Below are 12588 nucleotides of genomic sequence, written 5' to 3'. Positions count from 1 at the left end.
GGAAGTCTTCCTCCCAGGAGGTAATTGATTCCTAACACCCTAGGTAGCACTGAGTTTGAAGGCTCCATGAAAAGGTGTCTGCTGTTTTCTTCTGCTTCCAGGGGGATGTGCACAGAGCCTTTATTCTCCCCAGTCCCTTAGAGTTAGCCAGTGAGGGCCTCTGTGTCCACTGGGCCAGACCTGAGCATATGTAAATGAACTGAAGGCAGAGAAAAACATGTTATTATCTATGTGCCCCCAAATGTAATAACCTTAAAAATGTAAGAACAACAACAAACTAATTCCAAAGGAGGACAATAATTTTAAAACATGAAGTTTAGGGACACCTGGGTGGCTTAGTCAGTCAAGCCTCCAACTTTGGCTCGGGTCATGACCTTGTGGTCCCTGAGTTCCAGCCCCTTGTCGGGCTCTGTGCTGACAGCTCAGAGCCTGGAGCCTGCTTTGGATTCTGTGACTCCCTCTCTCTCTGCCCCTCCCCTGCTCATGCTCTGTCTGTCTGTCTGTCTCTCTCTCAAAAATAAACATTAACAAATAAAATAAAAAGTAAAATAAATCTTAAAAAAATAAAACACGAAGTTTAGAAAACCAAATTTATCAGGCTAAGGGGCCAGGGGAAAGAAGGTGTAAGAAGTAGGAAGTCTGGGATGACCTCGGTTTTGCTTCTGACTCTGTGCCCTTAGGCAAGACATCAAACACCCATGTCTAAGGAGGGGTATGGGCCTTCATGGCCACTCAGGTGCTGGGGCCTTCCTCGTGAGGGAAGACTAGTAACCAGAACCTTAATCAGATCTTTCTCACTATTGCAGTAAAATAGCTGATGCTAAAAATTAGACCCCATGGCACTAGAGAAGCAGGGAAATGAATTCAAATTCAAAAGAAAAGGTGTGAGATCTAAGTTTAGGGTTAGGTATTTCATTGAGCTGAGCACAGAACCTGACATATAGCAGGCATTTAATAAGTGAATGGATGACAGGTGGATGGACGGATGGAAGGTCAGTCCTTCCCTCGCGGTGATGGACCTGGGGACAGAGAAACCTGTAGTCGAGTCCTGATCCACATCAACACAGTGAAGGAGGCAAAAGTATAGGCCTTAATTTCTTCCTGTGTAAAATAAAACCGAGATGGCACTTCACAAGGTAATGAGGATTAAGTGAGAAAATGCTTAGTTCAGGTCCTAGTACGTAGGAAGCACACAATTTTGTGATCAGATCCTCTAAGGACTTCTCTGAGGAACAAAAAGGCTCCAGGGGCAAGAAATGTGCAGGTCGGAAATCTGTTAGCCTTCCAGGCTTCTGCTGGACTCTGTACCTTGTCTCTGAGAGTGGGACCTCTTTCTCCTGGGACCCACGATGAGATCAAGGACTCTAAGATGAGGCCCAGAAGTTAAGTGGGCTCTGTGAGCCCCAATTTCAGCCTCCTTTGCACAGAAAACCAGCAGAGTCTTGGTCTGTGCAGCTGGGAGAAATGGACCCAGGCCTGAACACTGTGGGTGGGGCTGCTGTCAATGTCCTTTCTGCAGGAGGATGGGGAAGCAGTGTCTGAGGTGAGGCTCAGTTGACCTTCCAGTGAAGTCTATGTGTTGACCAGGAAAGCCTCAGCTCTTTCAGAATTCCTAGGCCAGACCTAGCAACACATTTGCGTGCATTTAAGATATCTCATGGAGACTTGTTGAATGTAGCTGACTTTCATAAAATCTGGAAAACAAGAGGTCTTTCCAGCAACCCATGGGGATGTTCCTCGTTCTAAATGAACAGCTTCTGGTTTAGGAAGGAGAACTTTCTAATGTTAGATTTCTCTCGGGCCTTTCCTTCTAACAGCAGTTTTCCCCCCATAGTTCAGCTAAAATTGATGCAGGCATAAGAGTATTAGTGGGAGTGTACCTATCAGCATACAACCATATATTTATTGGTTATGTGCCTCTAGGAAGCAATCAAAAACTGACTACTCAGCCACAAAAATATATACAACTCAGAGAAGGGTGAGGGTTGCCTTTTGTAAGGTGAGGTCACCATAGGGAGGTCACATCCATTGGGCCAACAAGAGCTCATTTTAGGACGCTGTGTTTTTTCGGTTGAGAAGCAGCCTAATCTTCCCTAACCATTCCCAGTTTAAGAGGTCTGAGAAGACTTCAGAAGTAAGACAAAGGAAAATGTTCTACAGTCTCCTCGGGGTTACCCAAGGCCGAATTCCTGCAGGCGGGGCAGGGGAAACGCAAATCAGCGTGGCACTCTCTCTCACAAAACCTCCAGAGGGTATGAAGCCATTGAAGGTCTAGGGGTGATTTCTCCTTAATACATTTTTGCTCTTAAAGAATATTCTGTGGAGCCGTCAAACAGTTTTCCATACTTCTGTCTCTGCAGATTCCCCAGGTGGAGACGGTCGTAGGCCTTAATAAGCCATATTAGTGACCACCAGAGACGGAAATCGCTAATTACGAAGTCCCCTTTGATCTCCCCCAGCCGTTTGGTTCCCGACACTGGAGGTTCAGGCATCTATGCTTTCTTAGAACTGGATGCGACTAGCGACTTTAGAGTCCGACCTCGGGCCTGCAGTTTAACTTATGCGCCGAGGTCTGGATCAGATTTTTAAAAATTTCCAGACTGCCCAGATTTTAAAACCAGCCACAGAGCTGGTGTGCGGCTGGAAGCTAACAAACGCCCAAGTGTCTGATTAATTTCAGTAACTCAGTACCTCTGCGCTTTAAATTTTGGGGGTAGGGTGGGGAAATAAATTATTTAAAATTTCCAATTCACTGCCTTTCTCCCCTTCTCCATCTTCTGCTTTCAACTCGTTTGTGGGAAATGGAGTTTTCTCCTCTATACTGGGACTGTAATGTGATTCGGGATCATTTGTGAAATGAACAGAAGTCACCACCGGCAAACGGGACCACTGGGGCAGAACGCTGACGGCAGGCCGGAGGTGAGAGCAAAGGCTGGGCCTCCGAGGATAATTAGAAGCCAGCCTCCTCCCCGCCTGGTCTCCGTGGCCCCCCTTCATCTTCCAGGTAAGATGAATGGCCCTTCATCCATCATCCACAGCCCAGCCTCCTCCCCCAGGCAAGCAGAGAATCTGCTACCCTAAGAAACCTATTAGCCCCGAATTGGGCAGCTTTGTGGAGCCAACCGAGGCTCTCTATTGTGGCCTTTGTCTGAGGAATTTAAGCATTTACATGACGCATTAGCACGGAACTCCGCGCAGGGTCGGAACACCGCGTGCCAAACCCGGCGCGGACCGCGAGTTAGCAGCTCCCTCACCCGGCTGCTCCCGGGGACCACCCTCGCCGTTGCGCCTGGGTCACGCTGTAGGCGCTCTGGCAAGGAACGCCGTACCACATCCTTCCTTGCCCACCTCCGGGCGGCTGCGCTTTGAAAGAAATCGGCAACGTTCTGGTGGGTGAACCCGAGCTGGGTCCATCTGAGCCTGAAGCCAGAGAAATAAACTTGACTTTAATCCGGTTCTCCAGGCGGTCGTTGGGGGCTTCGCCGTTTTTCAGCTTACCGTTCGGAGCCGTGCGCTCAACGGTCACTGGTGCCTCCGAATGCAGAGGCTTCTTGGGTTCTATTCGCCAGTTTGCGGGACCTGGACGCCGACCCGCGCGCCAGCTGAGAGCAAAAAGGATTCGAGCAAAAAGCATTTAAAGGGGAGAACGATCCGCGGCGCGTGGGACTACGGCTCTAGGGAATTTAGGAAGGAATCCGCAAGCTTTGGAGGCACGCACTCTTCGCAGAGTAAATGCAAACATTTTAGTAAGGTAAGGTCTCTGGGTATCCAATCCTTTAGAGGGAGGTGGTTCGGATCAGAAATCTCGAGGGACGGGGCTTTTGCACCGAAAACGTTCCCGAAACGCCCAGAATGCACCCCAGTTCAGACAGGTGCAGGAACTTTTTGTGTGGCCACGCCTCGTTCACTACTTCAAACGGCTGCCGAGCGGACGGAAGTGCTTAGGTCGCGAGCGCCAGAGGGAACCTGCGTCTGGAAGGGGCTCTCGAGAAAGAACCCCGGACCTGGGGGGCCCCAGACGCGTTCCAAACACCCCGCAGTCCCGCGCGCCCCTCGCCGCGAGCGGCGCTTGTAGCCGGTGCCCAATCAGCGCTCTTGCCGGGTCTGTGACGGCGTTCATCCCCGCCCCCCTGCCTGGAATAAAAGGCCTCGGAGAAGGCTCCAGGCTAGAGCTCCGCGATCTGCCCTGTGCCCCGGTGCGGCCCCCAGGTGCGTTTGGTAGCTTGTTGCTCACAGCGCCCGTCCCACTGACCCCGCGGTCAGCCGCCGTTGGGTCCTCATTCTCCTCAGTCCCCAGTGCGAGGCGGCCGAGCCAATTTCCAGGCTTTCTCCCCTTTCCTTTTTGCTCCCCCTTCCTCCACGGCAGCTGCAGTCCCCCGCGGCACTGGGCCGCTGGCCTGCAGGTGAGCAGCAGCGCCCCTGTCCGGCGAGCTCGCCTAGCCCTGCCGGTGCCGGAGCGGCGGCGGTCGCCCCTGCCTCGGCCCACCCCACCCCCAGCACTCCCTTTTCCCGGCAGGATGAAGAACCCAATGCTGGAGGCACTGTCCCTATTGCTGGAGAAGCTGCTCCTCATCTCCAACTTCAAGCTCTTCAGTTCCGGCGCCCAGAGCGAAAACAAGGCGAGGAACAGTTTTTATGAGATCAGCCGTTTCCTGCGCGGCGACGTGCTGGAGGTGCCGCGGACCCACCTGACCCACTACGGCATCTACCTGGGCGACAACCGTGTCGCCCACATGATGCCCGACATCCTCTTGGCCCTGACCGACGACAAGCGGCTCACCCAGAAGGTGGTCTCCAACAAGCGTCTCATCCTGGGCGTCATCGGCAGGGTGGCCAGCGTCCGCGTGGACACAGTGGAGGACTTCGCCTACGGAGCCGACATCCTGGTCAATCACCTGGACAAGTCCCTCAGGAGGAAGGCGCTGCTCAACGAAGAGGTGGCGCAGAGAGCGGAGAAGCTGCTGGGCTTGACTTCCTACAGCCTCCTGTGGAACAACTGTGAGCACTTCGTGACCTACTGCAGATTCGGCACCCCGATCAGCCCCCAGGCTGACAAGGTACACGTGTGACTTGCCTGTGGGCTCAGTGGGGACGCCCTTTCCTATCCCTGACTTTTTTCCATACCCTGGGATCAGGGATTGAGTTCTAGAATGAGTAACGACTTCTTCGGTGTCCCTACGGGAGACCAAGTAAATAAATAGAGCTGTCGCTTGCAAGATAACCTCGAAACGCGCGGTTAAAAAGTGTGGCAATGCGGTACCGCTGCCAGCGATTCCAAGAGATCTACCCAGTTACTGCTGCAGAGGTCGCCAGGGTGTCCACCCAGCTAGTCGAAATGATAGAAGAACAGGTGGGGGTGGGGGTCAACAGAAAATCTGTCGCCGTGTGCTTACAGATTTCCCCAAGAATTGCAATAGGAAAAAAGGCGTTCAGAGTTTGTAATTAAGCTGTAACCCTGTGTGCAAATTGTTGTGCCTTTAAAATTAAGCAAGCTATGCAGGTTTTTCCGTCTGTAAAATGCAGAGAGTGAATTCGCTTTGCTTAATATAAACTATCAAAATTCCCAGTAAGAAGACGTCCGTGGTAGATCCCTTACTCCTGCGTCTGGCTTCACAGAAGTCATTTCCTTGGTATTCTGAATTCTTTCCTTGAAGGCTTTAATCCCCTTGTGGACTTCCTCATTGTTAAGCATCCTTTAAGGATTAGTTCCGAAGGTGGGTTAGATTGTTTATGGGTTCCCCAGAGAGCAAAACAATTGGTTTTCTAGAAGATTCATTAAACGTTGTAATTTTTATGGGTGCTTTTAAAAAAACAGTATTAGCATTCAAGATGATTGAATCCGTCACAGAGCCAAAGGAGGGAAAATGGATTTTTTTCTTTCGTTTGGAAACCTTAACTTAAAGGTAGTTAACATTTTAAACTTGCAACTTCATTCGCAATTAGAAGCTTTCTCAGCCTTCACTGTAGTTGTTAAAGAGGCTATAGTTAATGTTCGCTCTTAATGGAAACCTGGGCTATCATGTAATGAGCTTCATATTTTAGTCTTCATGTCTAGATATTTTTCAGACCAAGAGAATGAGTCCATGCAACCACTTTTGTTCTGCTCCACATCTTGATTAATTTTTTGACCTATATGGGAAAAACCTTTCTCTCCTCTGTGGCAGAGCATCATGCTTTTTATACACCGGAATATGAAACCCTAGTAGATTATTTATTGAACCGCAAAAGACTCAATCTAAGAATTGTTTTCTAAGTTAAATAAAAATGTAGTTAGAGCACTGTGCAATGATTTAAGAAACACAACTCCAGTCCAGGCCTGGTTGGAAATGAACTCCACGACATTTACAAACACTGGCTCCAAAAGTGTACAAAAGGAAACGCGTCAGATTTACTTAGGAACCAAGCAAGTTATTTCTCTAAAGGAAAACAGTATTTCTATCCAGTAATTAGGAGTTACCCTTTCATGGAACACATAGGGCACTGTATTGCACACTTCTACAAAAAAAAACCAGTACAAGTGTTTTTTTTAAGGTAGCAAAATATTTAATCTGCATAAATAACTAGTTGGAGTAGTTTTTCATCTTTGGAAACTTTGTAAGGTTTTACAGAAGTGGAGAAGTGTTTTAATTGCCGTTGCCGCATAGCACCTCTTGTGAAACTGAGTTTTTGTCTTCACTTTGAATGGTGTAACAAACAATTTGGCCAGAGTAGATTTCCCGGGAAATAAAATTCCCATCCCAAATTTTCCAATTCTAAGAACCGGTTTTTGGACATGTCTTGCTTGAGAGAAGAAGATCATTCATACTGAAGGAGGACTAATTTCTACTTTTCAGAATGTAAGGAATTACTTGGTCTGGGGTCTGCTTGTTGAGTTCTTTAATTACATACACTAGTATAAGCCTAACACTGACAGTTACAAGTTGTCTCTTAACTTTGAGTTTATAAACACTCTGAATAGCACTTTCCCTCATGAAAAGCCCTGAAACTAATTTGAAAATAAATTGGAAGAAAATAATTTACTTTTTTGTAGTGAAGTTCTTTTTAACAAGTTTAGAAATCTAAAACTAAAGAGAGTTTTATATTACTGTTAACAATTTCAGTGTTTTGTAAACTATAAAGCCCTTTAATTACTATTACTATGCCTTACGCTTTTTCAACTCTTTTTTTTTATGTTGCTGGTACTGCTTTTCATTGCCAAAAAATGAATGCAAATACTCCTTTTAATTTCTGGGGACTCAGTGCTCAAAAAGTGCCCCTACAAGTTTCTTAACACCTTCTAGGAATGCAGGACATTCCCTCCTGTTGAGCACCACCAGAGATGCCTCCTAGGCTCATGGCCAAGTGAACAAGACCAGGACATTAGAAATATGATGCTCCTTGAGAAAATCTGCTTTTGCGGGAAGGAGTCACAATGATTCTCTGTTTTTCGTAATTAAAAATTATTAGGGAAAAGATAAAAAGAAGCTTAACTGTATGAAGACAGCTTACTCTTTTACCCAAATGCATATTCTCCCATTATCTGTCAAGCCCTTTTTCTCATTGTCCCGAAAACTTCATTTAGTTTGATCCTCACTTTATGATTGTGTATTTGGGACTCGATGTTTTGTTCCGTAAAAGGAGACAAATCATCCGTTTGACACGTAAGGAAAACAACATCGGGATAACTGACAGGAAGTTTTGTATTTGTCTAGCAATTGTATAAAAGTATGGATAGAGACAACCTTATGGTCAAGATAGCATGTTAAAATATGTTGGGTTTGTATACTCTGTCCACTAAGAATTTAGAAACCTAGGGGGTGCCTGGGTGGCTCAGTGGGTTACACGTCCAACTTCAGCTCAGGTCATGATATCACGGTTCATGGGTTCGAGCCCCGCCTCGGGCTCTGTGCTGACAGCTCAGAGCCCGGAGCCTGCTTCAGATTCTGTGTCTCCCTCTCTGTTTGCCCCTCTCCCACTCATGCTCTGTCTCTCTCTCCTTCAAAAATAAAGAAACATTAAAAAATAAAAATAAAAAGAGAATTTAGAAACCTAGCTTTAAAATGAAAAGACATTGGGGTGCCTGGGTGGCTCAGTTGGTTGAGCATGTTGAGCCTCTGACTCTTGATTTCGGTTCAGGTCATGATCACAGGGTCGCGGGACCAGGTCCCAGGTTTGGCTGCGCGGTGCTCATAGACTCTGCTTAAGATTAGCTCTCTCTCTCTGCCTCCCACCCCCTTCTCTCTCTCTCTTACAAAAAAAAAAAAAAAAAGAATTTAGAATTGCTAAATCTATCCAGGACTGTATAGTAGGAGACCCTCAAAGCATATACAATGTCATGCCTAGAAAAGGAGCTTAAGATTAGTATGAGTAGCAAAAGTCATGTGTAAAAGTTGAACAATTCATTGCTAAATTTTGCCCTGACAGGGATGAGGTAGAGAGAATTGTCAACACATGTAGCAGTAATAATTATTACTGTTGTAAGGCCTTACATTTATGCAGCATGTAGAAGAATACAGAGTACTTTTGCATGAAAGACCTCATCTGAGCCTCACAACAACCTCAGTATTCCCATGGAGGAGAAGAGGGTAGTCTGGACAAGTTCAATGATTGACATGGGATTTACTCGAGCTAATAAGAGGTGAGCCAGGACTGAAGCATAAGCCATCACTTCTGAATAAAATTAGTTTTTGTATTTATATATGAGAAGAATGCCTTCCTCAGGGCTATGGATCATATTTATCTTTATCTCCAGCAGCCAATTTTATGTCCCATAATTGACTGGATTTAATTTATTCAGGTAATGGGACATGACAAAAAAATTAGACTTTCTATATCTTTAGATTCTGAGACATATAAAGAAAGTTATCATTGGTATCATCAAATTTTCAAATGAGTTGTAGGAACTGAATTCACCAATAATAGGCTAAATTCTGTTATTCAAGGTTAGAGATTCTTTTGCCTATATAATTTTAGAATATGTTATTGTTATTGACAAGCAGTATGAAGTTTTCACCTTTAATCCCGAATAACTTTTATGTGGTTACACTCTCTGTAGTTTTCTATAAAAATGCTGTATTTACAAAGGCAAGTGCCATTATGAGCTCAGTTGCCTGAAGCATCATTTCAGCTACTATGGGATGTGAAATCAAGAAACTGAACTATTGGGGCGCCTGGGTGGCACAGTCGGTTAAGCGTCCGACTTCAGCCAGGTCACGATCTCGCGGTCCGTGAGTTCGAGCCCCGCGTCAGGCTCTGGGCTGATGGCTCAGAGGCTCAGAGCCTGGAGCCTGTTTCCGATTCTGTGTCTCCCTCTCTCTCTGCCCCTCCCCCGTTCATGCTCTGTCTCTCTCTGTCCCAAAAATAAATAAACGTTGAAAAAAAAAATTTAAAAAAAAAAAAGAAACTGAACTATTTACATCTTAAATTCTTTCTGAAGTCATAATAGAAATTCTAGTTCTTTTGTGGGACAGAAAATATTTGAGAAAATGTTGCTTTACTGCGCTTCTTCTTAGATTTAACTGCCTTTTCTAATATTGTTCAATTTTATTTTTCAGTTCTGTGAGAATGTGAAGATAATTATTCGTGATCAGAGAAGTGTTCTTGCTTCAGCAATCTTGGGATTGGCGTCTATAGTCTGTCTGGGCTTGGCATCATATACTACCCTTCCTGCAATTTTTATTCCGTTCTTCTTATGGATGGCTGGCTGACTTCACATCCCCGTGTCAGTGTGTGTATTCTGTGTGTAAATATGTTTATATTTATAGAGCACAAATCAGTATAAGCATCTTCAAGAAAAATGTGACCGGTAACACTGTGTTCTGGATAAAAATGTGATTAAGAATCACGCAGAGTGCTTACTGTGTAAGCCCAAGAACAAAGGCTTTCTCAATCTTCTCAGGCAGTTGCATTTCAAAGCACTGTGCAAATCTTGGAAACATGGCAACTTGTAATAGAGTTCAACATTACAAGAGAACCAGCCCGTAAGGTGATGGCCACAGGAGATTATTTGCGTGTTTGTTGTTTGTTTTTTTCCTCTTGTAATCCTTGCTCTTCTCTTGTTAGACCTGAATTTGAAGACTATAAGACTCCTTGATTGAAATCACTAACTTTATTATAAATGTATTCTTTTTCATTGAAAAACTTATATTAAACTAAAAGAATTTCCCTCATTCAGTTGAAAACATGTTTGATGATTGGCAAAAAAAAAAAATCATAGTCTTTTTTTTAATGTATTATATGCAATTCCCAATAAGTCAAGAATATTTTCATTACTTGAAACCATGTTGGCAAAGTTAGAGTTTAATGATAAAGTAACGACTGGAACTGTAGAAATTTGTGTTTTCCTGCAGAAAACGCTCCTATAGCATCAGTTGAACAATTCGATTTGACTTTACTCACTAGGAAGCCTGGCATTCAATTTTTTCTTTTCCTTTTATGTGTCACTGGGGTTACTTTAAACCACTCTGAGAAGTAAATGGATATAGGATTGAAATAATTTGGGTATTTGGAGTGTGTATGTGTCAATCAAACATGCAGATGTCCACATACACATAGATGGATGAGAGACCAATTTTGTTCTTGATTGCTTTATTATCCACCAGTGTGGTTACCATAGAGCATCTGCAGAAGTGAGTGTAAAAGTAACTTTAGTCTGTTTTCTCATGTCTGTGGTATGATTTGCATATATGTCATTGGACGGTTTACCTTTTTAAGCACTTACTAATGTACTGTATAATTTTTAAAAGCCGTCAGATTTGTCTGCTAACAGGTTTCTTCATTTCATTGCAAAGTACAGTTTATATCCTTAAAAGAAGGATACCACAAAGAAATAACTATTAGAAGTGGTTTTTGAGTGTCTTAGTAACGCCAGGCATGTAAAATTGGTTACACTGAGGCTGTTTTAATATCAGAGTTGAGATGTAGTCCTGTTAAAGCAAGCGTTCAAGTAGTTTTGCAGAATTACCAAATTGTAAAAACTAAGCCACAAGCTAGACTTGCATTTCAAATATTAAAATTTCTTGATAAACTATCAAGAATCACAAAATAATGAGTCACATGGTGAGCGTTAGGGGGAGAGTGGGGTCAGTCACTCAGTGATCCAATCAGAACAAATTTAATAGCAGATTTTACATTCTGTTGGAATTTAACATTCAGTTGGAGTTCAATAATAATTATAGTTTAATTTAAATGTTTTAAATAGTTAAAACATGAAATGGTAACACTACAGAATAAAGTTTCTCTGGGCATATTCCAACCACTTAAAATTATTTTAAGTATGTATACACTGTGAGAACTCTATTGTATTAGTGGTTTTTCACTTCCTGTTATTACCCTCGGAGCAAGTGTTTAAATAAATTGATCTTTTAAAAACACGATGTCCTTCTAAATAAATGCCTTTTTTTTTTTTTTTGTGGATTTCAGTATTTTGGGTAGTGAAAACCACTGTCTGATGTTAAATCTGTGTTCAAAGATAATGATCCCTTATTAAATGCTAAGGGAAGTACTTAAGGTTGGAATTAACATAATTAGTCTTACTTCATATCCTTAAAGTGAGATCCAATTCCTCATTCATTTGAGTGTTCATTACATGCCAGGCACTGACCTGTTATAATTTCATGGTCTAGAATTAATATTATTTTTAAGCTACCTATATTAGAGTGTATACAGTGCTACGGTAATACAGAAGAAGGAAAAACAAAGTCTTCCTGAAGGTCAGAGAAATCTGAAGTAGGCAAAGCTAACATTAGGCTGAGAAACAGCAAGAGGTGATTTTATCACACTGATGTATTTTACTACTTACTGGAAGAGCGTACTGGAAGGAGGTTTTATTTATCTAATATTCCACAACACTAGAATTTGTTGAGTTTAGGACAAAGGGAAATTTCGTTTTGTTGTGCTCCGTTTGATGAGCTGCGTCTGGAGGCAAAAGAAACATAATATCCTTGATTCTGGCTGTGGAACAAACTGAGCCCTTCCTGTGTCTCTGCTGAATGTCTCTGGGCTTCATTAGTTAAGACTCACGCTTACGATTCTGCAAGTCCTTGCACTTATAAATTTCGCTTCTAACTTGTGGAATGATACATAGTGTCTGATACAGCTTTTTGTTGCTTCTTTTGTCGCCATATTGTCACCATATTGTCACCATATGGTTGCCATATGTAGATGAAGGCCAAAGAACTAGCTTGGGCTAAGATGAAATAATGCAAGTGTCGAGTACTATGCAGGTATTAGGGATGAAGAGAAGAATGAGATGTGGACCTCAAAGTTTATTGCCTCCTTGACATAGAAGCATTAAGACTATGCTAGAGCTGATTTAAGGCACAGAAAAAGACATGGTTTTACCTGATGAAGCCGAAACTATAGGGACTGTGTCCTGAGACTTGGAAAAATGGGATGTGTTCCAGGGGGACAGATCTGGGCAGGATATTGTACACATTCTGAACAGTATGGGCAAATGCAGTAACACTGTTCACAACACGCCTAGCACATAAGTGTGAGGTACATGACTGTTGGTTGACTGAAGCATGAAACTGTATGGGGCATTCAGGCAGACGCAAGTGGTTCAGAGGCTAGAGTGGAGCAACGGTGCTGAGGGGAGGTATTGGAAAA

The 12588-nt window shown here is 43.7% G+C and overlaps 1 protein-coding gene across 9 annotated transcripts in view; it reads left to right on the top strand.

The window, feature by feature from the left end:
* The window catches only part of LRAT (lecithin retinol acyltransferase), a 46075-nt gene extending 34693 nt beyond the window's left edge, over nt 1-11382 (top strand). For 2 of the 9 annotated variants that reach the window (XM_045465002.1, XM_045465015.1), the window contains 3 exons: nt 2808-3751; nt 4517-5057; nt 9534-11382. In XM_045465002.1, the coding sequence (XP_045320958.1) occupies nt 4518-5057; nt 9534-9686 (693 nt within the window). In that variant the 5' untranslated portion in view covers nt 2808-3751; nt 4517 and the 3' untranslated portion in view covers nt 9687-11382. Of the gene's footprint in view, nt 1-1716; nt 3752-4102; nt 4210-4295; nt 4404-4516; nt 5058-8478; nt 8618-9533 lie in introns of those variants that run through there. The other 7 variants (XM_045464985.1, XM_045465007.1, XM_045465052.1 and 4 more) reach the window with 6 other exon arrangements.
* Nucleotides 11383-12588: the final 1206 nt, after the last annotated feature.

This window comes from Leopardus geoffroyi, chromosome B1, assembly GCF_018350155.1.
Source record: "Leopardus geoffroyi isolate Oge1 chromosome B1, O.geoffroyi_Oge1_pat1.0, whole genome shotgun sequence".
NCBI lineage: Eukaryota > Metazoa > Chordata > Mammalia > Carnivora > Felidae > Leopardus > Leopardus geoffroyi.
Note: the sequence above shows the minus strand (reverse complement) of the source record. Positions and strands in the feature narration are given on the sequence as shown.